At 45.9% G+C, this 20,284-nt stretch overlaps 1 protein-coding gene across 3 annotated transcripts in view; it reads left to right on the top strand.

The window, feature by feature from the left end:
* Positions 1–1,381: 1,381 nt before the first annotated feature.
* The window catches only part of HUS1 (HUS1 checkpoint clamp component), a 31,451-nt gene continuing 12,548 nt past the window's right edge, over positions 1,382–20,284 (top strand). Inside the window, exons 1-8 of one of the 3 annotated variants that reach the window (XM_008524490.2) lie at positions 1,382–1,675; positions 2,276–2,403; positions 2,489–2,665; positions 4,352–4,459; positions 5,479–5,553; positions 11,541–11,640; positions 12,898–13,017; positions 15,112–18,719. In XM_008524490.2, the coding sequence (XP_008522712.1) occupies positions 1,624–1,675; positions 2,276–2,403; positions 2,489–2,665; positions 4,352–4,459; positions 5,479–5,553; positions 11,541–11,640; positions 12,898–13,017; positions 15,112–15,194 (843 nt within the window). In that variant the 5' untranslated portion in view covers positions 1,382–1,623 and the 3' untranslated portion in view covers positions 15,195–18,719. Of the gene's footprint in view, positions 1,676–2,094; positions 2,404–2,488; positions 2,666–4,351; positions 4,460–5,478; positions 5,554–11,540; positions 11,641–12,897; positions 13,018–15,111; positions 18,720–20,284 lie in introns of those variants that run through there. The other 2 variants (XM_008524488.2, XM_070615564.1) reach the window with 2 other exon arrangements.

Genomic DNA, 20,284 nt, shown 5'->3' with positions numbered 1-20,284 from the left:
TGGCCATGGGGTGGGCCCCCAGATACATTCTTTAATCATATTCATGATCTCCATAGCAACCACCTCATTTAATAATTTATCTATTTTAAAATTAATTAGTAAAGCAATAAAAAAGCAGGTTTTGTTAGCAAAAAAATTTAAATTGGCATTGTATCCTATTTGGCTTGGCAAACACTTGTATGTAACAATGTAGACTAGAATTTAGGTTCATGGTAGTCTTAAAATAGGCAAAATTGTAATTTTTGTATTTTGCACTTTTAAAACAATCTGTTATTTCTCATATCTTGATTCTACATCAAGTTAAAAGCAAGGTTGTAGGTTCCTATATGCAAAGCACATTAAAGATAACACATTCTTAACATGGATAATCTTGTCATGGAAAACTAAGTTGTATACAATTATTCTATTTCCCATTGTTTTTTAAAATTCTGTATTATTTATATCGTTTATGCTATAAGAATTCTAACAGGAGCTGGTAAAGTTTACCTTGAGACAAAGTTGCAGAATTATCACTTACCATCAATGTTCTTTAAGCATCCTGTCTTTACAATTAAAAAATGTAAATTTAGAACCATAATCCAACATGGCGCTACACTACTGAGGTACCAGTAGTACCATTTGAGCGAAGAGAGGGTTCTAAAGCTTTCTGAGGTGTACATTTAAGCGATAATTTTATTTAATTCTTTATAAATAGATTGATTTTTTTTTTTCCTTTTTCTCCCCAAAGCCCCCCAGTACATAGTTGTATATTCTTCGTTGTGGGTCTTTCTAGTTGTGGCATGTGGGATGTCGCCTCAGCGTGATTTGACGAGCAGTGCCATGTCCGCCCCCAGGATTCGAACCAAGGAAACACTGGGCCGCCTGCAGCGGAGCGCGCGAACCTAACCACTCGGCCACGGGGCCAGCCCCGATTGATTTTGTTTTTGATGTTTTAAAACACAATCAGAAATGGGTGTCACAAAGTTCTTTCAAAATGTATGGAGATCTTCAAAATCAATCTCCATACGTGGGGCTTGAGGACTCTCGCATCACTAAAAGTTGATGCCACCGTCACCCCGGAGCGTGACCCAGGAACCCCACCGTCAACCCCGAGTGTGACCCAGGGACCCCTCCCCCCCTTCCCCTGCGACGTGCCTGAGGAGTCCACCTACCCCGGGGACGTGACTCGAAGAGTAACCCGGGACCTCGCCTCCCCTAGGCAGTGATCCGGGGACACTGCCTCCTCTCGGCACGTGAACTGTCACCCTGCTTCCCCTGGGGCGGGATCCGAGGACCCACTCTCCCTCGGGTGGCGTGACCAGGGACCCTGCTTCTCCCGGGGCGTAATACTGGGACCCCGCCCCCCCGCCCCGCCTCCTCAAGGGACGTGACCCGGGACCTCACCTCTCCTGGGGCATGACCCAGGGACACCACCTCCTACAGGGAAGGGACCTTGGATCCCGCCTCCCCCGGGGCGTGACCCGTAACCCCGCCTCCCCCCCCAGGGCGTGACCCCAGCCCACGTGTCAGGCCGGGCTGAGCCGGGCGGAACCAATGGGCGCGCCGCGGCGTTTCCGGCGGGACGCTTAGGGCGGGAGCCGAGTCCGCCACCAACGGAGGTCCCGAGCGGGCCCGCGTCCCGCCATGAAGTTTCGAGCCAAGATCGTGGACGCGGCCTGTCTGAACCACTTCACGCGTGAGCGCGGCCCTGGGCGGTGCACAGGAGGAGGGAAGGGCTGGTGGACAGGAAGGAGGCGGCACGCGCGGTGGGGTGCTCGGGGCGGGGCGGCGCGGGGCCGCGGAGGATGGGGTGGGCGCGGGTGGCGACTCGCGGGCCGGAGAGCAGGTCCCGAGGGTTGTTCTAAAACCTGACTCGGATCTCCTGGCTTTGCTTCTTAAACCGGCCGCTGGCCCAGGAGACACCGTTATCTGGCGCAGGCACCCGCTCACGGTCCGGCCCCCTTGGTCCTCGCCCGACTGCGCCTAGCCTTGCGCTGGCCGCTCTGCCACAGCGCCCGGTGGGCCACAAGCGAGTGGCGAACGAGGGAGTCCGTCCACTAGGTTCCCTTGGTTTCCTTGTTCCAGCACTGATGGTGTGTGCCCCGTCCCTCGCAGGGCTGTTGGGAGGCTGACATGACTTCAGCGGTATTAAAGTGCTGTCCAGTGGATGTCACTGTAAACCGTTCTCTTTCCACCGGGAAGTTGCACCGTGTTGAACTACTTCTGCAAACTAAGTTGGCCCCGGGGACACTGGATGTGCTTCTTAGTAAATCCTTCCTTTGTGCCCCTGCTGTAGGAGTCAGTAACATGATAGCCAAGCTTGCCAAAACCTGCACTCTCCGCATCAGCCCCGATAAGCTGAATTTCATCCTCTCGGACAAGTTGGCCAGTGGAGGGGTGAGCATGTGGTGTGAGCTGGAGCAGGTGAGCCGAAGCTCCCGAGGGGCCTGCGGACTTCTCCCGAACGCGCTGGGAAGGACGCTGATGTCCCTGCTTTTTCTCCCTTTAGGAGAACTTTTTCAGCGAATTTCAAATGGAAGGTATCTCCGCAGCAAACAATGAGATATATTTAGAGCTAACATCGGAGAATTTATCTCGAGCCTTGAAAACTGCCCAGAATGCCAGAGCCTTGAAAATAAAGCTGACTAATAAACACTATCCCTGCCTCACAGTCTCTATAGAGCTGGTGAGTAGGAGGGGGCGTTTGTGAAACTTCCCTGAAGGCGTAGAAGTGGTTATCAGCCTAGGCTTTTTAACAGTATGTGGAAAGCTAATTGGTTTTATCAGAATGAAATTTTATTTTATTTAACTTAATTTTATTAAAATTTTTATTTAAAATGTTTAATATAAAGTTTATTAAAATTTATTTTATTTAAATTAAATTTTATGAAAATTTCCATTGGATTCGGTTCCTCATATATAAATGGCATTGTGATCGTATAACATTCAACCAGGATGCTGTCTTTTCCTACACAGTAATACTTCTGTATCTTTCTTCTCAATCTCCGTATCCCAGCATCTCCGTTTCTTTTAGGGGTATTGTCACCTAGTTAAAAATCATGGTTTCTATCCATTTTCACCTTTGGAGTGTCCCCCCTCCACATCTACTGTAAGGCCTTTCCCTGACCTCTTGTTCTCGAGTGGCACATCTGTCTTCCACACTACTCCCAGAGGAACTTAATGCACAGCTCTCCTCAGAACACCCCCCACAGGCTCTCGCTGCTCACAGACTGAAGTTCATGTTTCTTAACATAACGTCAAAGCCCTTCACCTATGGCCCAGTCTATCTTGAAGCCAAATTGCCAACTACTACCCTCTGAGTGGTTCCCTGGCTGTGTCCCATTCTTTTCCACCTCCCAGGCTTTGAGTGATGCTGGGGCTTCGAGTGATGCTGGGGCTTCCACTGGGAATCTCTCTCCTTATCGATGTTTGAAGCCTTATCTTCTTTTAGTGCTCAGCGCCAGCACTGCCTCCTCCCTGGCCTTCCCTCATCTTGGCCTCCCCTCCTGTATGTGTTGTGTGTACTGTAGCCATCTTACGTGTGAGCCTTGTGTTCAGTTTAACAGTCTCTGTGGAAGAGGGGTCCTCAGCTTTTCTTCACAACTTCATAACTCTGCAGACAGGCAGTTCTTAGAGCTAATCATAGCATTTCATGTCACAATGTAAGTTTGGTGTGTTTCTTCAATTGCTTAAGGAAAAGCATGACAGTCACATATAATGCTTTTCTATCTAAGAGTACAGGATGCTTTGGTTTATTATGAGTCTCATAGAAGCCCCTGGACCTAGATATAGATAGTTTTATCCTTTCAGCACGGTGGACATGCAGCACACTGAATGTCCTGTGCACACAGAATAGTCTCTAAGTTCCTTCAACATAGCAAGTTTTCTTTTGCCTCATGACTTCACATGTGCTATTCCCCTTGCCGGGTACACTGTCCCTCTAGTCCCCATCTTCCCGTGCCTGCCTGCTCCTCCTTGTTCTGGTACGATCTGAAATGTCACCTCTCAGAGAAGCCTTTCCTGACCTCCCAGTCTAAGACCCTCTCACGTGCTCACCTGGTTGCTGTTTGCTTTTCCTCAAGGCCATCACAATTTTGTGTATTGTATGTAGCTCAGTTTCATGTGTTTGTTTTCTTGCTTATTGATCCATTTGTACCACTGAAATGTTGAGGACCTTGGCTTATTCACCACGCTTCCCAGCTCCTAAAAGGACCCAGCGCAGAACAGGCATGCCATATATTTGTTGAATGGACTTTTATGAATGAACTGAGAACATCCCATTTAGATTTGATATCAACTTTTTTTGTCCTTCACTTCTGTTTTCTTTTAATATTGATGTTATAAAAATATTTTTTAATTCTTCCCTTGGCAGTTATCTGTGTCGAGCAGTAGTCGCATCGTGACACACGACATTCCCGTAAAGGTTATTCCTAGAAGATTATGGAAGGATTTGCAAGAACCTACAGTCCCAGACTCTGATGTGAGTGATGCCTGGAGTCCTGTTGTTCATCACATGTTAAATGGTGTGATTTGAATTTTCTGGTTTTAGTTACAATCTTAGAGTATATTTTGTTTGACAGTTCCATTGTATGTGTAAAGAAAGTGATACTCATTTTTAAAGGATACTCCAGAAAAAAATTGGTATACTTGCCTTTTCCTCTTTACATAAAACATCTTAAAACAGTGCTGCATATCATAGAAACACCATACTCTTTACTGATAGGAGAGTGTCTTGCTTACTAGTAGTGCTTAAATACAGCAAAACTAAAGTAGTACTTTGAACGATAGTCATTTCTATCGGGAGTGATGGCCTTAGGTACCAGTTTGGGTCTCACAGACCTTGATTTTCCTCGTCCTGTAAGGAGCCATGTCCGGGATGTGTGTAAGAGCCAAGAGGAAAGTCTGCTTCAGTCCTACTACGGGAATCTTGGAGCCACTGAAAACAAAAATGATGCCACAGGGTCCTTTGCCTCTTGCTCGTAATTTATTGAAGAAGAAATTGTGAAAATATACTGGATAGAATGTTTCCTTGACTTTTACTAAAAGACGTCTACCCTGGGATAAAGCTAGCATCATATCAAGCACTGTTACAGCCTGCTCTGAGTGCTGATGCAGGGCATTCTCACAGTACCTCTTCAGAGGAGACAAAGGCCCCTGAGTGGGTGTGCATCCCTCAGAGGAAGGCCTCCCACCGGTGCTTGAGTCTTATTCTCCTCAGGGTGTACGGGGGCATCTCAGCCGAAGGACTGCAGTCCTGGAACCAGAGAATGCCCACATGGCCATCGTCACCGAGGTAACCACAGGCAGGCATGAGTTAGTGAAAGTGTAAAATTGTTTTTCATCTCATATTCAAAAAAAAATTTATTCAGACAATTTAAAAACATAGGATTCCGGAACTTCTAAGCATACACAGAGTCCAAACATAGGTAGTAAGCGCCTGTCAGTACTTGACCATATTAATGTTTTGAATACTTCTGATTTTTCTCATTGGTTGTTTAGGTTAGTATTTATTTACCAGTCTTGAAGACCATGAAGAGCGTTGTGGAAAAAATGAAAAACATCAGCAATCATCTTGTAAGTTGTTATTTCTTTAGAAAAGAGCTTTGAAGTATTTGGTTTAGGCTGTGTGTCCTGAGAGGAAACCTTGCCTGCCCAAGGTGTGGATGCTGCCATGTGGTGCGCACAGGTGTGCAGGTTCCCCTCACTGAGGCCTGCTCTGGGGTCCTGGCCTGTTGTTGAGAGTCTGCAGTTTTACAGATGCCCTTAGAAGCCTGTTCTAGTGCTTTCCAACTCTCCTTCACTGGCAAAAGCTTTTGTATTTGCCTTGATCCCTTACATTTACATTTGTAGTATTTTAAGAATATGTTTGACAGTTCCGGCTTTCTTTCCTTGTGTTTTGGACAGAAGATTACACGTTTTATCTGCTAATGTGTATTTTTTTATGACTGATAGTGGCCATGAATTGCGTGTCCTCTCTATTTGCCAAATGTCTCAGCGAGCCCAGGACAAAGATCCCCCGGACAACACCCATCTTAACTCTAAGCAGCTCTCATGCCAAGTAGGCAGGCACGTTTATTTCTCTCTTTACTTTTGTGGAGGTCTGCCAATGTCATGAAATGCTACAGTATGTGACTGACGGTGAATTGTATGGATAATCCTCATTCACAGCTTGGGTTCTCCTGAATTCTTTCTTCACTCACCCCTCAAAAACGCATTTGATGATGTCCTTGAGTCTTTTAAAAACCACTGTCCACCTCATGAAGTGTAGACATTCAGTCTTCACCATCTGCCAGGCCTTGTCTCCTGTCACATAGCCACACCCTCCCTGCAGAACCTTTCTGGACTCGATCCTTCCCCACGACGTCAGTTCTTTCCAGGTTCTGTCTCTGCCACTCACACTCAGTTTCTTCTCTCCCGTCTTCCCCTGGAAAGCACTTAGCCATTCTCACTGTTTGTCGTAACTGCCAGGTCTCCTCCCCACCGCCCTGGCTGTGAGACCCTCCTCCGCTGAGCTGCTCTGCTCAGTGCTGCATGATGAGTTACCTGGTAATATCTTGGAACCCCTCCTGAACTGCCCGCTTCTTGAAGAGGGAAACTCTGTCTTAACCGTCTTTCATTCCATCCCCCTACGGTGGGACTGCCACTCAGTAGGTAGGTAGTAAGTGTTGTTGCATGGGCCTGGGATGAAGTTTAGCTTCAAGAGATCTTTGGAATTACAGCAGTTTTCTGAAGCCTGGGAAATATTTATGGGCCGTTTTGTCTCCACAGTTGTGCTCACTTAAGAGTTAATTTTCTTTCATAACTTAATCTTTATGGATTTCATTTTAATTTACAATCAGCTTCCCATGAAGCAGTGTGCGCTCTGCTGACATTGGCATTCTCCTGTGACTGCCTTGATGTTGATCCAGTTGTCAGCCTGAACGCTTCCTCTGGGGATTGCGTGAGGACCTTCAGAGAGGTTCAGAGAGGCCCAGGAGAGAAAAGTCAGGGCAATTAATCCAAGGATCTAATTGTTTGTTCTTTCAGTACAATAGAAATGAGTCAGCAAAGTAGCTTAGATAGATAAAGTCATCAGAGGTATTTTTCTTCTCTCTGGAGTGCTTAAAAACAAATAAAAATTTTGTAGAGTGGCTACTGCAATCTGGAATACTAAATGGAAAGTTATCAAATGTAGAGAAAGTTAGAGTAGCCAAGTGCATAATGAGATCTCCCTGGGTAACCAGAATGCTGTGTTTGAAGATTACAGAGAATTAAGGAAAATGAGTGGGACTCAACACATTAAAAGTATCCACCATCCTGTGGGAGATACTCAAGCCACCCTCGTAGAGACTCTCATTCTTTCCCTTACTTCCTTTAATGAGATGTGACCGATGAGGGTGTAGCTGTGTGTGTGACTCGTGTAGCAGCAGGAAAAGTGAGCACAGACACTGGGAATCTACATCATGTTTTAAGAAATTGCTTCTTAAATACTAATGTGCATGGGAACCCCCTGGGCTGGGCAGGAGACTGAGTTTCTGACAGGTTCAGAGATGCTGACCCTGCCTGGCTTTGCACCACGTTGGGTAGCAGTGCTTTGTAATAAGAGCTGTGCTATGTTATACCTTAAATATTGTCTCAGAAACACTGCCTCAGAGTGTCACAGGATCAGCCTGGTGGGTAAAACAAGGGAATCCAGGTGTATGGGTGAGAGGCACCATGATGTAGTGGCCAAGGTGAGTCCTTGGAGCCGTACAGACACTCCGTAACTCCCAGACCTTCTCCCCACCGCCCTGGCTATGAGACCCTTTTCCACTGAGCTGCTCTGTTCCGTGCTGCATGATAAATTACCTGGTAATGTCTTGGAACCCCTCCTGAACTACCTGCTTCTTGAAAAGGGAAACTCTGTCTTAACCATCTTTCATTCCAGCCCCCCCATGGTGGGACTGCCACTCAGTAGGCAGTAAGTGCTGTTGCATGGGCTTGGGATGAAAGTTAGCCTCAGAACCTGGAGCCACTTCCAGCCACCCCACTCAGCTGTGTGTGCCCTGGTGCTGGGTGTTGCCCAAAGTGGGGATGAGAGTGCAGCCATCACAGAGGCTTTGCTCCTTTTGTAAATTGAGAGGTAATCTATGTTAGATGCCCAGTACATTTAGTCAGTATTCCATAAACGGTAGAAAATTATCATTAAGGAAATCATTGAAAGAAGTAACCTCTTATCCAGATTCTTAAGAAATAGAGGATGTTAGTGTGAGTAATGTTCTGGGTAACAATCACAAAATAGACATGAGTGACCAGGGTTCCAAGAATTAGTTGTTTGTTAATTCCTTCAGCGAGTTTTGATTGAATGCTGCCGTGTACCAGACACTGTGTACGGTCAGGGGAGATGGAATCTGATGTTTGATTGCTCAGGAATCAAACTTTTAGGAATTTGAAGAAAACATAAGAACATTTAAGCCTGAAGTCAGTCTAGGACCATCGCAGGCTGCTTTCTTGAATAAATCTTTACTTAGATAAAACCACTGTTTTTCAAAAGCAACGAGAATTTACAGGTAGATATTGAATGTGTGCTCATTTGAGACACATGGGCATACATTGTGTTTAACTTTACAGAGCCCCAGTAAGCAGTCCAGAATATTCACAAGGATTGTTGTATATATTTTATTTCAGTCAAGTATTGTTTCTGGATTTTAGGAGAGTGGACTTAGGAATACAACAGTATATTTGTGGGTCGTGAAAGAATAAGGCTGACAATGAATACTTCCCATTCAAAGGTACATTTACTAGATTATATAGCAAGTAAATTGGGGGGCTCTTTTTCTATTTAATGTTAAAAACCTCAGAAATAAGAGCTCACCCAAGTTAAAAAAATTTTTGGTTTTGTTTCTAGAATGAGAAATATGCAGTTCAACAATTTTAAGGAACGAGAATGAGGAATCTTCAGTTCTCCTGCTCAGTATAGACAGACTTAGCTGCTGCAGAGTGTGCAGAGCAGGGCATCCTCCACTGTCTCCCAGCCCCCATGTCTCCTTGCTGCACCTTTGGCTTGGCTCCTACCAAATGGGACGACTGCGTTTATCTCTCCAGTGGCTGGGTGGCAGGCCTGTGTTACTAGTTGAGCAAAAAGGGAATTGCAAACTGCTGCATGGGCTTTCCAAACATTTACCAGGCTTTAGAAATGGGCAGATAGCAACATTAAAAAGAGAAATGTAGTGTGCCATTGGCAGATTAGCGAAATCTTAAACCGTGTTAGTAGTATAGGTATCTTTCCCTGAACTTCATTTCTAGATTCTGTCCAGTTGAAAGAACCCATTGGTTGGTAGTGGAGCGCAGAGCTTGAAAAGAAAGGGCCCCTCTGTGATCTGTGGAGAAGTCGCAGGCAAGGGAGAGCAGAGTAGGAGGCAGACGCTGTTAGAGGAGATATGAGGGGTGGAGAGAGCCTTGGGAGTGTGGGAGGTGTGGAGTTGGGAGGGGCTGGCATCAGTCACCAAGCCAGTTGTACTGGCAGTACAGAGAGTGCACTGGTGACATGACACTGCAGTTTGTTGAAGTGCTGGAGACCTGACAGCATCTCCAGATCTTTCTGAATTTGGGAATCTGACTTTTTAGTATCTGAGTTTATGTTTTATTTTTATTTATTCATTTATTTTTGGTGAGGAAGATTGGCCCTGAGCCAGCATCTGTGCCAGTCTTCCTCTATTTTGTATGTGGGACATCGCCACAGCATGGCTTGAGGAGCAGTGTATAGATCTGCACCCGAACCTGCAAACTCCAGGCCACTGGAGCGGAGTGCGCAATCCTAACCACTACGCCACCAGGCTGAGCCCCGAGTTTATTTTTTAAATAAAAGGTTATGTTCTCATGAAATTCTAGAGACTTCATGGCTATATTAAATTTGTAGTTGTAGCAAACAGTTTGGCCCATTTATAAAATTAAAGCAATTGGCGAGCTTATTCTAATTTCCACTTTCTCTCCATTCTCCCCCCTCCCATTTTGTAATAGTTGCATAATGTCTACCTTGTCAGAGCATATAATAATTACACGTTATTCTGTCCCCTCAACTCCCACCATTTGGTTTTGGCTGCACAGGGGAAGATAACTCTCACACCTGTCTTCCAAAGCTATACTCCAGCAGATCGCTCCGGAGGGCTTTATGGGAATAGTGGTTCGTTAGTTTTCACGGCTTCACCATGTCAGTCTGGCTGGACATGAAGTCTTGGGCTCACGCTTTCTTTCCCCGTGCCCCATTGTCTCCAGTATGGAGTGTTGCTGTCTGAGAACGATTCCATTCTGATTCGGTCTCGCTTGTGAGTGGCTTGGATTTATTCATGGGGGAAGGAGGCATTGATAGATCCCCGGGGGATTTTTCCCTTTCCTTTGGCATCCAGTTGTTTGGCCATTCCAGGTTCATTTTCCCCATGTGTGGTATCCTTCCCCACGTCTGTCCAAGTCTCCTCCCCGTGCGGAAGGCTCCTGGATAGTCATTAGCACAAATTCTGTTCCTGTGCTTTGCTTTTCTTCTGGAACTCCTATTGCGCTGGGCTTTTCTTCACTATCATATCTGTTGTTTTCCTTCAGATCCTTTTTCTCTCTGATTCGGTTTGGTGATTGTTGTTTTTCGCCTCTCCACCTCATTTTCTCTTCCTGTGCTCGCTGTGGTGTGTGCATGCACATGTCTTCCTTCTAGTTTAGTTTCTGCTGCTGACATTTTCCCTTGTATTTCCACTTATTTCCTGAGCTCTGTCAGTTCTTCATGCAGGCTGGTCTGCATGCAGGCTGGTCATCTCATTTCTTGAGCTTCTCTAACTCTGACTTACCTGTCCTCTCGCAGCTTCCGTTGTTCTTAGTTTCTTCCAGCTCCTTCTGGAATCCTGAGCTACACTTTGCATCTGCTTTGTGCGTGGCTCTCTTGTCTCCAAGTGTGCTCTTTGGCCAGTGTTATTTCTGTCTCGTTTCAGAATATCTTGGTTTGGGGTTTGACCACAGTCCTTTTAGGAATCCCCTTTTAGGAGGAGTTTTCGTTTCAGCTGTGAGAGTGGACCAGGCTAGTCTAGCTTCATAACTCTGGGGTTCTTGATTCCGTCGTCACCACAGACTGTGAAAGCACAGAGTCTCTTCCACAGCCGCCTCTCCAGGACTGGCCGAGCCCTCGCCCTCTTCCCCCTCCCTCTGTCTCAACCCCAGGTGCCCATCCTGTTCACCTGGGGCTTTTGCTCCCGAGATTTCCTCTTAGCTCCCTCTGGCTCTTCCCAGGAGCCCCGGGGGCCAGGTCTCCCCGATGCCCCCTTGTCAGTCTCCTGGCAGACAGAGTTCCCCCAGCTCCACCTGTGTTCAGCTCTCCCTGCTGAGTTCTCCACTCTGAGGGGCTCCTCTCCTTTGGAGACTTTTGGAGATTTCTGAGTTCCTGTTTCCCAGGCCTTGTCTTCTCTCTGTTGCTGATGCTGCATGGGTCTTGGTGCCATTGGAAGTGTTGTAGGGTTTTGTGGGACTACCTTGTACCTGGTTTGGTGGAAGGTGATATCCATTGTTTTCTTTTTGTGCTTTCCTTTTCTTTTTTAAGATTGTGTAAAATACTCAATTTGCAGATTATTGAAGCAAACCTAAATGGAGAATTGAACTTGAAAATAGAAACTGAACTAGTGTGTGTTACAACTCATTTTAAAGATCTTGGAAATCCTCCATTAGGTAAGTTTTCTGGTGGGTTATGTTTTGCTTTTGATAAATTGTTTCAGCTGACACACCTTACTGAAGTTTCTAATAAGAAAAGGTTCAAATTTCGTTGACTGTATTTCACACTTGGGGAGAGAACCAAGAATTGAGACTGGAGACCTGCCAGTGCAGCCAGTGGAAGACTAGCCTACTGGGCATAAGGAGCTGTGCCTGCCGCTGAGCAGCTGAGGGACTGGCTCAGGGTCTGTGAAAATGGGCACCAGCTAAATAATCTCCAAGAGCCCTTTCAGCTCTTAAATTCCTGTTTCTGCTACTAAAGATTTTGGTTTCTTACCTGGAATGTGCTCAGAAAGGTAGACCACATTTCTTATTTTCTCCTACATTGGTCTCTTTAATACTTACAAAATTAGATTAGCAAATACAAACTTTTCTCATGTGATCAAATTTTTGTCTCATACAAGGTGATAAGGGACTACAGAATCAGTTCAGTAAGCAGTGGCCGATAGGGTGATTGACCGCATTAGTTCAGGGGGTTAGAATCAAGTGCTTCAGAGCTCCCAGCGGTGGGCAGTGCAGTTGGAGAGGTGCTCGAGCCCGGAGCGAGGTGAAGGACCAGGAGGAGTGTTCGCTAATAATGTGAAAACCGGTTTAGACATGCACGTGTTCCAAAACAGGTGTAATAGGCCCTTGCCACTGTAGAATTAAAATTTATTACTACCAGTTTGCTTATTACAGACACATTTTAGCATAGCATCATGAAAGGTTTTTACTTTATAGTGATGGGCGTACCCTTGCAGCAAAATCAGTCTGTATGATCAAGGCGTTGATAAGTTGTGCAATGACTGATTTTGGTGTTGCTTGTTTTGCTTATTTTATTAAATATAGAGAGGGTCTTACCTTTAATACTTTCTCAGAAGATTAAAGTACGTTTTCTTTTCATTCCCCTTTAGAAGAGAGGCCTTACATTAGCTCTGTGCATTTCATCTTTTAAATATGTGTGAGAGGACTAATTGATACATTTTTTTTTACCTAAAGGGAGAGACTGGGTCGTATTTCAGGTCCTTGTAAATGGAGATTCCCTGGAAATTAGCAGAATATTTTTAGAGTCAGGGCTTAATGAATGACTACATTTACATCTTGCTGTATTTCTCCAGGCTGCTGAAATCAGTGGTAGTGTAAATCATTTATTTAAGTAAATGGTCATTGTGCTATCTCTGGGTTCCATTACTTCTGAAGACTTTGTATTTTAAAATGTCGTTCTTGTCATTTTAGCCTCTGAAAATGCTTCCCAAGCTAGAAACCCAGAACAAATGGCTGAAGTGCACATAGACATTAGGAAGCTCCTGCAGTTTCTTGCTGGACAACAAGCAAATCCTACAAAGGCCGTATGCAGTGAGTTTGCGTTTCCATTTGCTTTTCAGCTTTCATATATTTTAATCCGCCGTAGTCTCACCCATTGTATACAGTCTTGCGAATGCAAAATACAGCTCAGTCACATGGGCTCCAGTTTTCTAGGGCAGTCAGGTGTTTTGGGTTTTCCCAGATTCAGAAGTACCTAGAGGTGCAGCAGGAAACAGCTGCGGGCGCTTGGCTCCTGGCAGCCTGGAGCTGTGTGGGCCTGGCAGACGGGTCTGGGCTGCTTCACTGGCTGTCCTGTGTGGGTCTGTGCCTGGAAAGAAACTTTGGGAGCATGGGTGCTGACGTCCCGGTCCTGCCATGGTACTCTAACCTCATGCACGTGGAGTCCCTCATGCCGTTTGGCTTGGGTTGAAGTTCCCAGCATGATGCTTTGTTGCCTCCCCGTGTCTAAGCCTGAGCAGTTTCTACAGTTGTCCCGTATCTCAGTGTCTGTGCTTCCTCTCCACTCCTGGCTTTCAGCGAGTCTCTTGATTCTGGTTGGCCTGTGTTTCTCAGCCTCACACCTCCTTAGCACCCTTCATTCATTGCCTGCACATGAGGCGGGACTCACTTGGCAAGAATTTTTCAAGGCTCTGTCTGTCTCTGCTACTAAGATCACAGCAACTGAAAGGGAGCCGTGGCCTTGACACCTTTTATATGACTACTCTCAGCCACCAGTGGACAAAGCTGAGAAGGGTGGCCCAGAGGTATACCTAATAATCATCAGATCGTCAGCACTCTGTGGAGAAGGAATAGAGAATTCTAGGGCTCTTCAAGGAATGACAGTCCTTTAGAACGAGAGACACGCAGAGAAGCAGAGGAGACCAGAGAGGAGAGACCATAGGAAGGCAGTTACTGCTTTGGAAAGGCATTAGATAGGGGATAGGGCAGAGGAGGAGGTGGTGCAGAGGACAATGGGCCAGGGATAGGGAATGAGGAGCTGGAATGGCTGCATTCGGGGCACTCTTAGGGGGAGGTACCATTGTCTGCCCGTGCTGCATCTTGAGAAACGTTGGCATGGACTGTGGCACATTTCTATGGCTGCGAGTGGTGGGAGCCATGCTTCAGCGCAGGGTCCTTACAGATTTAAGACAGGGCTTCTCAAAACGCCAGCGTGCATAGCAGTCCCTGGGGATCTTGCTGAGTGCAGGTGCGTATGCCCAGCTCTGCATTGCTAACAGACTCCTGCTGGTGCTGTGCTCTTGGGCCTGGCAGCCAGGGTTTGAGTAGCAAGAGTGTCGGCTACCCTCCCGTCTGCATCATGGATCACGGACCGTGGGGGCTGCTGCCCCAGCTGCACTGTGTCAGACCTTGAGCACATTGTGGCCAGGAGACAGAGGAGTTGTTTGTTATCAGCGAGGCAGCCGACTGAGCCACCTGTGCTCTGGGAAAGGTGGCTTTGGTGTACCCGAATGTAGCAGAGAGACGGACCAGCAAATAGTGACATAGCAAAAATTGAATCTCTCCTACCTTTTTGTTAGTCCCTCAAACCTCCTTTTCTGCCCGTCGTTTCTGTCTCTGTGGGTGGCTTCCTCTAGGTGTTCCGCCTCTGGGGTCCTCTCCCTGATACCCTCACTCCACCCACCGCCTCTGTGTCCAGTGCCTCTCCTGGGGAGTCTGTCTTCCCGCTGGTCCTCTGTGGTCCTGTCCTCACCTTCCATTCTCCCGTGACTGGGCTCTCTGCGGCACAGCTGGGTTCTAGGCTTTTCTCAGCACACTTAGGTCACTCACCGGCGAGAAGCTGCTTTTTCCTGGAAGGACGCTGATTTGAGTAAATGTGATTACCAAGATGTCTGCCTTGTGGGTTTTTCACCAAAGGCTTGGCACCCAGCTTCACTCTTCCTCTCGCCACTGGCTGTGGTTGAACCCGTCTGAGCAAGGCTGTCATTCAGCAGGAACTAAGCTGTAATGGGGGAGAGCAGAGACCACAAACCATTTGCCTCCGGTGAAGCCGGTGCTCAGGGAGAGGACAGAGCACCATTAAGACACCTTTGATGGTGGCCCAGGGGGAACAGCTGGTCTCACATGTTGGGGTGGAGTGTGTGCTGGAAGGGGTCTTTACAGTCATGGGTTTTCTTCTCTTCCTAGATATTGTGAATAACAAGATTGTGCATTTTGATTTGCTGCATGAAGATGTTTCCCTGCAGTATTTCATCCCTGCGTTGTCATAGCACCACTTTCCGGATTTGGGAGCTCAGGGACCTTGGTCATGATGGGAGAGGCAGGAGGGTGACGTGTTCTAAGTCACTTGTCTGTGTCCTTACAGCACAAATCCTACACATTTTACTTATTTTTCCCTCTATAATATTTTAACTAAAAATTGAGTTAATGAAACACATGTAAACATATTGGATAAACATATTACTTCATGTTACTTCATTGTTCTCATGTCTGTTTTGTTTTGCTTTTAAGACATTGAAAAGAAAAGAAAGAATTTATCCAGGCTTGAAATAGCACTTTCTTATTAAAGTTGTGAAAATCCTCCTGTATTTAGAATTGATGTAGTAATCAAAATTTGTAAAAGTTTGTTGAGCACTTTTTTCCCCCAAGGCCCTATCTCCAACTCGGTGTATTGTAGTGGATAGTCAGTTTTTGCAGACACAGACCTGAGAACTTAGGTTTCCCTGTGCTTACCTCTCCTGGCTCCGTCCCTCGGAGCCTGATAAGACAAGGACAGCCCTTCTGCCACCTCGGTTGCTGAGAGCGTCGTGGGGTGTCCTCTGCAGTGTGTGGAGCCTTATTGTGATGCCCTTGAAGACGAGAGCGCCCCCTTCTGGTGCTGTGCAAGCTGGCGCAGCCAACCCAGCTCCCAGCATCTCCCTGAGGCTGGTGTTGGTCCCAGATTGTAATCCCTATACTTCTTGCTTCCTCAGTGCGTTGGGTCTGTCATTCTGGAGGGAACACCCATGTCTTTAGAGGAGGAACAAACAAGACTTCTCAGTTAGTATCTGTGTTCAGTGAGGGGACCCCATTCCTGTTGTTATGTCCCAGTTGTTTCGGCTCCTAGTGGATCTGCTTTCTCATTCTCCCTGGGGCATATTCCATCATATTTCCTGTTATGATTGAATCTCTCATGTCCTGTGGAGGTGGACATCATAAACATTGTCTTAATGTCACGTTACAAAGTTGAGAAATGAGGCAGTTGCTTAGGATGAGAGGAAGAAATGGGAAATCAGCAAAACTGAAAAATTCTTTTATGGCTTTTTCCTATTATTTGGTAAAACCAGTGCATTGGGATGACTCTTCTGATGCTTACTGTTAGTTCAGATGGGATATAATATTTTGTTAAACTAACACTATAAAATCAGAATGTCCTTTTAATTTTGAAGCCTCTCTCCTTTCTTTGGCTTATATGAAAAGTAATTCCCGCTGCCATGATAAAATTTAAAAATCATGATGCACGTCGAAGCAATACCTGAAAACAGTTTTATGAAACTTAGATTTCTGTTAAAGAAAGTGTGTTAGTGACTTACCAATCTGGAAAATTGGTTACTTCTGATTATTTAAATGATGATTTTTTAATGTATAGTGAAAATAAAATACTATTTTGTAGTGTAAGTTTATAGTAAAGAACATATGTCTTCATCTGCATTACACAAAATGCCCTTGGTTTTCTTTTCACAAGACTTTAACATGCATATGTTGGCTTTCTGTTATTGGGTGGTCCTTAGGAAGACTCCTGGGCAGGACCTGTGCACATCCGAGCACCTCAGCCATTCTGAGATTCTGCAGTGTGGCTTCTTTATTTGGCAGAGGAGATTAGGTGAGCTGCCCCAGGCCACACAGCCAGTGGCAGGGATGGGATTAGAATCGGGAATTCTGACCAATAACTCTTTCCCACGCTCTCCTGCTAGGTGACCAGAATAACGAATCCTACTTTTCAAAGTTAGCATTCACCAATCATTTTATGAATCTGGAAAGAGTGTCTTAGTTTTAAATCTGCTTGTAGTAAAGTAGGTTTACATGCAATTTTTAAAACTTGAAACCAGATGTACTTTCCCTCAGGTCTGTATAGTGTTTATTTAAGTAATACCTAATTTTGATGACTGTATGGATGGTTCAAGATTTTTCTCTGGGTGGGTGTGGCCAAAGGGGCCTTCCTCAGGAGTCAGGAGCCTGGGTCTGTTTCTTGCTCCCGGCAGGACCGCCTCTGCCTCTCAGAGAGCCTCAAACACACACAGGTGGATCTTTCCTCTGGTGCCCGAGGGGCTACTAGAAACCACAGATGTCTGGAATGGACAGTGCTGCTTTATCGAATAGTATACCAAGGCAAAGTTTTTGTTAGGTTAAGAAATAGCAATTTAGTCCATTTAGAGGAATGAACATAATTTGAAGAATTAACTTATTTCACGACCAGCATCTCAAAGTGTTGACGTCTTTTTAAAATAGCTTTCTGGGTTTGGGAGACACACTTTGCTGGCCGTAGTGGTGCAAGAGTCTGCTGTGTGGAGGACTGTCGTAGGTGCTGTGCTGAGGCCCGCCTTCCTTCGGGAGCCACGTCTGAAGCTAAGTGTTGGAGCCATCCTGTGCCGGGACAGGGATCTTTAAGAGTCTCTGATCCAGCAGCTCGTGACTAACATCTGTGTGCCCGTCATCCTCCCTGCAGGGAACTGCTTACCCACAATGGTCCCATGGGGGACCCCACTCTTGGGGACCTGGAATGTGGCCTCAGCATTAGTCCTGGGTTGGGATTTTGGCTCTGCTGCAGGCACTGAAGGTGTTTAGTAACATTCATGGTGGACGTTGCCAAATGAGCAGAGCATCATTGTGAAGAGCTGCAATTTTTTTTTTTAAAGATTGGCACCTGAGCTAACATCTGTTGCCAATCTTTTTTTTTTTCCTTCTCCCCAAAGACCCAGTACAGAGTTGTCTGTTCTAGTTGTGAGTGCCTCTGGTTGTGCTGTGTGGGACTCCGCCTCAACATGGCTTGATGAGCTGTGCCATATCCATGGCCAGGAGCCAAACCAGTGAAACCCTGGGCCGCCCAAGGCGTGCAGACTTAAGCACTGGGCCATGGGGCCGGCCCCCGAAGAGATGCAGTTTTGTCCTTACATATGGATTCTAATGAGGGTCTAAAAGGAAGCTTGAGCATCTCTGGGTTTTTATAGCTTCTGCTCAGTGCAGCCGTTGAAACAGGAGGTAAGAATCACTTGTTACGACCAGTAATCCCCGAGATAATTAGGGAAATACATGAGGCCCCTCAGGCACTGCTGGTGGGAGTGTGAATTGATACATCACTTTTCAGGAGTCCACTTTGGTATTTATTATAAATGGAAAGCCTTTAAAAGGGTGTGTACCCTTTGAACCAATACTTCTGGTTATAGGAATTTACAAAAGAGAATAATCAAAGATATTCTAGTACTATTACACTGACAAAACCTGAAAGGGGATTGTTTAAATAATCTATGATTTGACACATATTTCATACTCAAATAATGTTACAGGAAAAATGTACTGATATGGCAAGATGTTTATGACTTATATAAATTTAAAAAAGCAGGTCAGACATTAGTATATATTGTCTGATCCCAGTTTGGAGAATAATAATATATGTGTGATAAAAAAGATTGGGAAAATATACAGCAATATTTAAACTTGATTATTTCTGGATGTTTTATTTCAATCTTTGTAAACTTAAGTATTTTGTAAAAGTTTTATAATCAGCTTTGTAACAAAAAATAAATTATATTTTAAGAGACTGAGTAATATTTATTATTTGAATGCAGTACATAATCAACGGGCAGTTACAGTTCCCTGAACATTGAACTTTAGACTCTTAATTTCCACAGCACATCCTTATTTTCATAAGTAGAAACTAAACTTTTATTAGTCATGTTGAAATTATAACAGGTTCAAAATACTGAGTCTGGATCAATCAGGTAACATTGCATCGTGAAATAATTTCTCTGAGCCCCAGGGTGAATGAGGCCGAGTCAGCGTGTGTACCGAAGTCTTTGTAGTGAGGGGAGAATGACCAGTTACTAGGTTACAGGCTAAGGGACTCAGGGAGACACGGTAGACCAGGGGCTTCACCGGTCACTCAATGACAAGAAAGATGACCCCAGCAGTAGCACGAAGAACAGAAGCCACCTTCCTGAGATCCTGTCCTCTCTGCTGTCACGCTCCCCTGACCGAGCTGAATTAACTGTGCTCAGCACAGAAAGGGCCCTGATTCCACATGTCGGGGAGACGCTGGCCCTTTCTAGCATCCTAATCCTGGGTCTTAGAGAGCCGGCTTCTGTACCGGTGACTAACGCTGCTCCCCACCGGCGGTCGGGAGAGGTCCAGGCACTGCAGGCCCGGGCACTTTTCTGAATTGTGAAGTACATAAAACCGTGAGAAATGGGGCTGTTCTAGTGAGTCTGGGCTGCCACCCAGTGGCTGCCATGTCCAGTGGCACCCAGGCAGGCTTGGTCAGTGCTTCCCAGCACAAGGTCAGGACAGCCCTGTGTTTCCAGCAGATGGAGAGTTCAACATGTAGGCTCTTAGAAAACAGTTAGGTGGCTTCTTGAGGGAGGGAAGCCCAAGTCAGGTTTTCCGAGTGGGTTTCCTCCCCTCACAGGAAGAGAAGTGGAGGAGCAGACAAGACCAGGTCTAGGGCTTCACCTAAGGCTGTTCAATTTCCTCTTCCTTTTTTCAGTGTTTGAATAAACCTGCCGAGGACCTAGGGGCATGGGAGGTAGCAGGGGAGGTGGGACAGGAGCCCCGCTAACCCTCGCCCCAGGGAGACAAGCAACTCCCATCACTGGCCCCCAAGCAGCCCTTCATTGGTCTTCGCCAGAGTCTAGAGCACACAGTGTAATGCTCAGTGTGACTTTTGAGTGTTTGGTGGCTCATCTGTTCCTAAATGACATAGGTGGACCTCCTTTCACCTTGGGCGCCTCTGAAATAAACAGGAGAAACTGGTGGCTCCAGCTCACCTCTGTAGGGGATCTTAGAGGGGCTGTCTGGCCAGGGACCGTGGACTTGTCCTGAATCTGCCTTGCACGGCAAATGCAGTATTTGATTTACATCGCATGATCTAGATTGACATAAATAGCAAAGGTTTCTAAAGATGATTTTATTCATATTTTATGATATCGGTTATCAGTATCAAATAACATTTTTATTTGGTGTGGCTTTAGGAGAGAAACTACTCCAGATAAAGGATAAGGGTTGAAAGCAAGGCTGGCGGGTAGGGGTGGGCATGGGATGGGGCTGAGATGATACTGACAATCATCTGCTACTCAAATTTAAAGACACGTATTCTAGAGCCTAATCA

The sequence above is a fragment of the Equus przewalskii genome, chromosome 4 (assembly GCF_037783145.1).
Source record: "Equus przewalskii isolate Varuska chromosome 4, EquPr2, whole genome shotgun sequence".
NCBI lineage: Eukaryota > Metazoa > Chordata > Mammalia > Perissodactyla > Equidae > Equus > Equus przewalskii.
The sequence above is the reverse complement of the archived record's forward strand: the minus strand, read 5'-3'. Positions and strand labels throughout refer to the sequence as shown.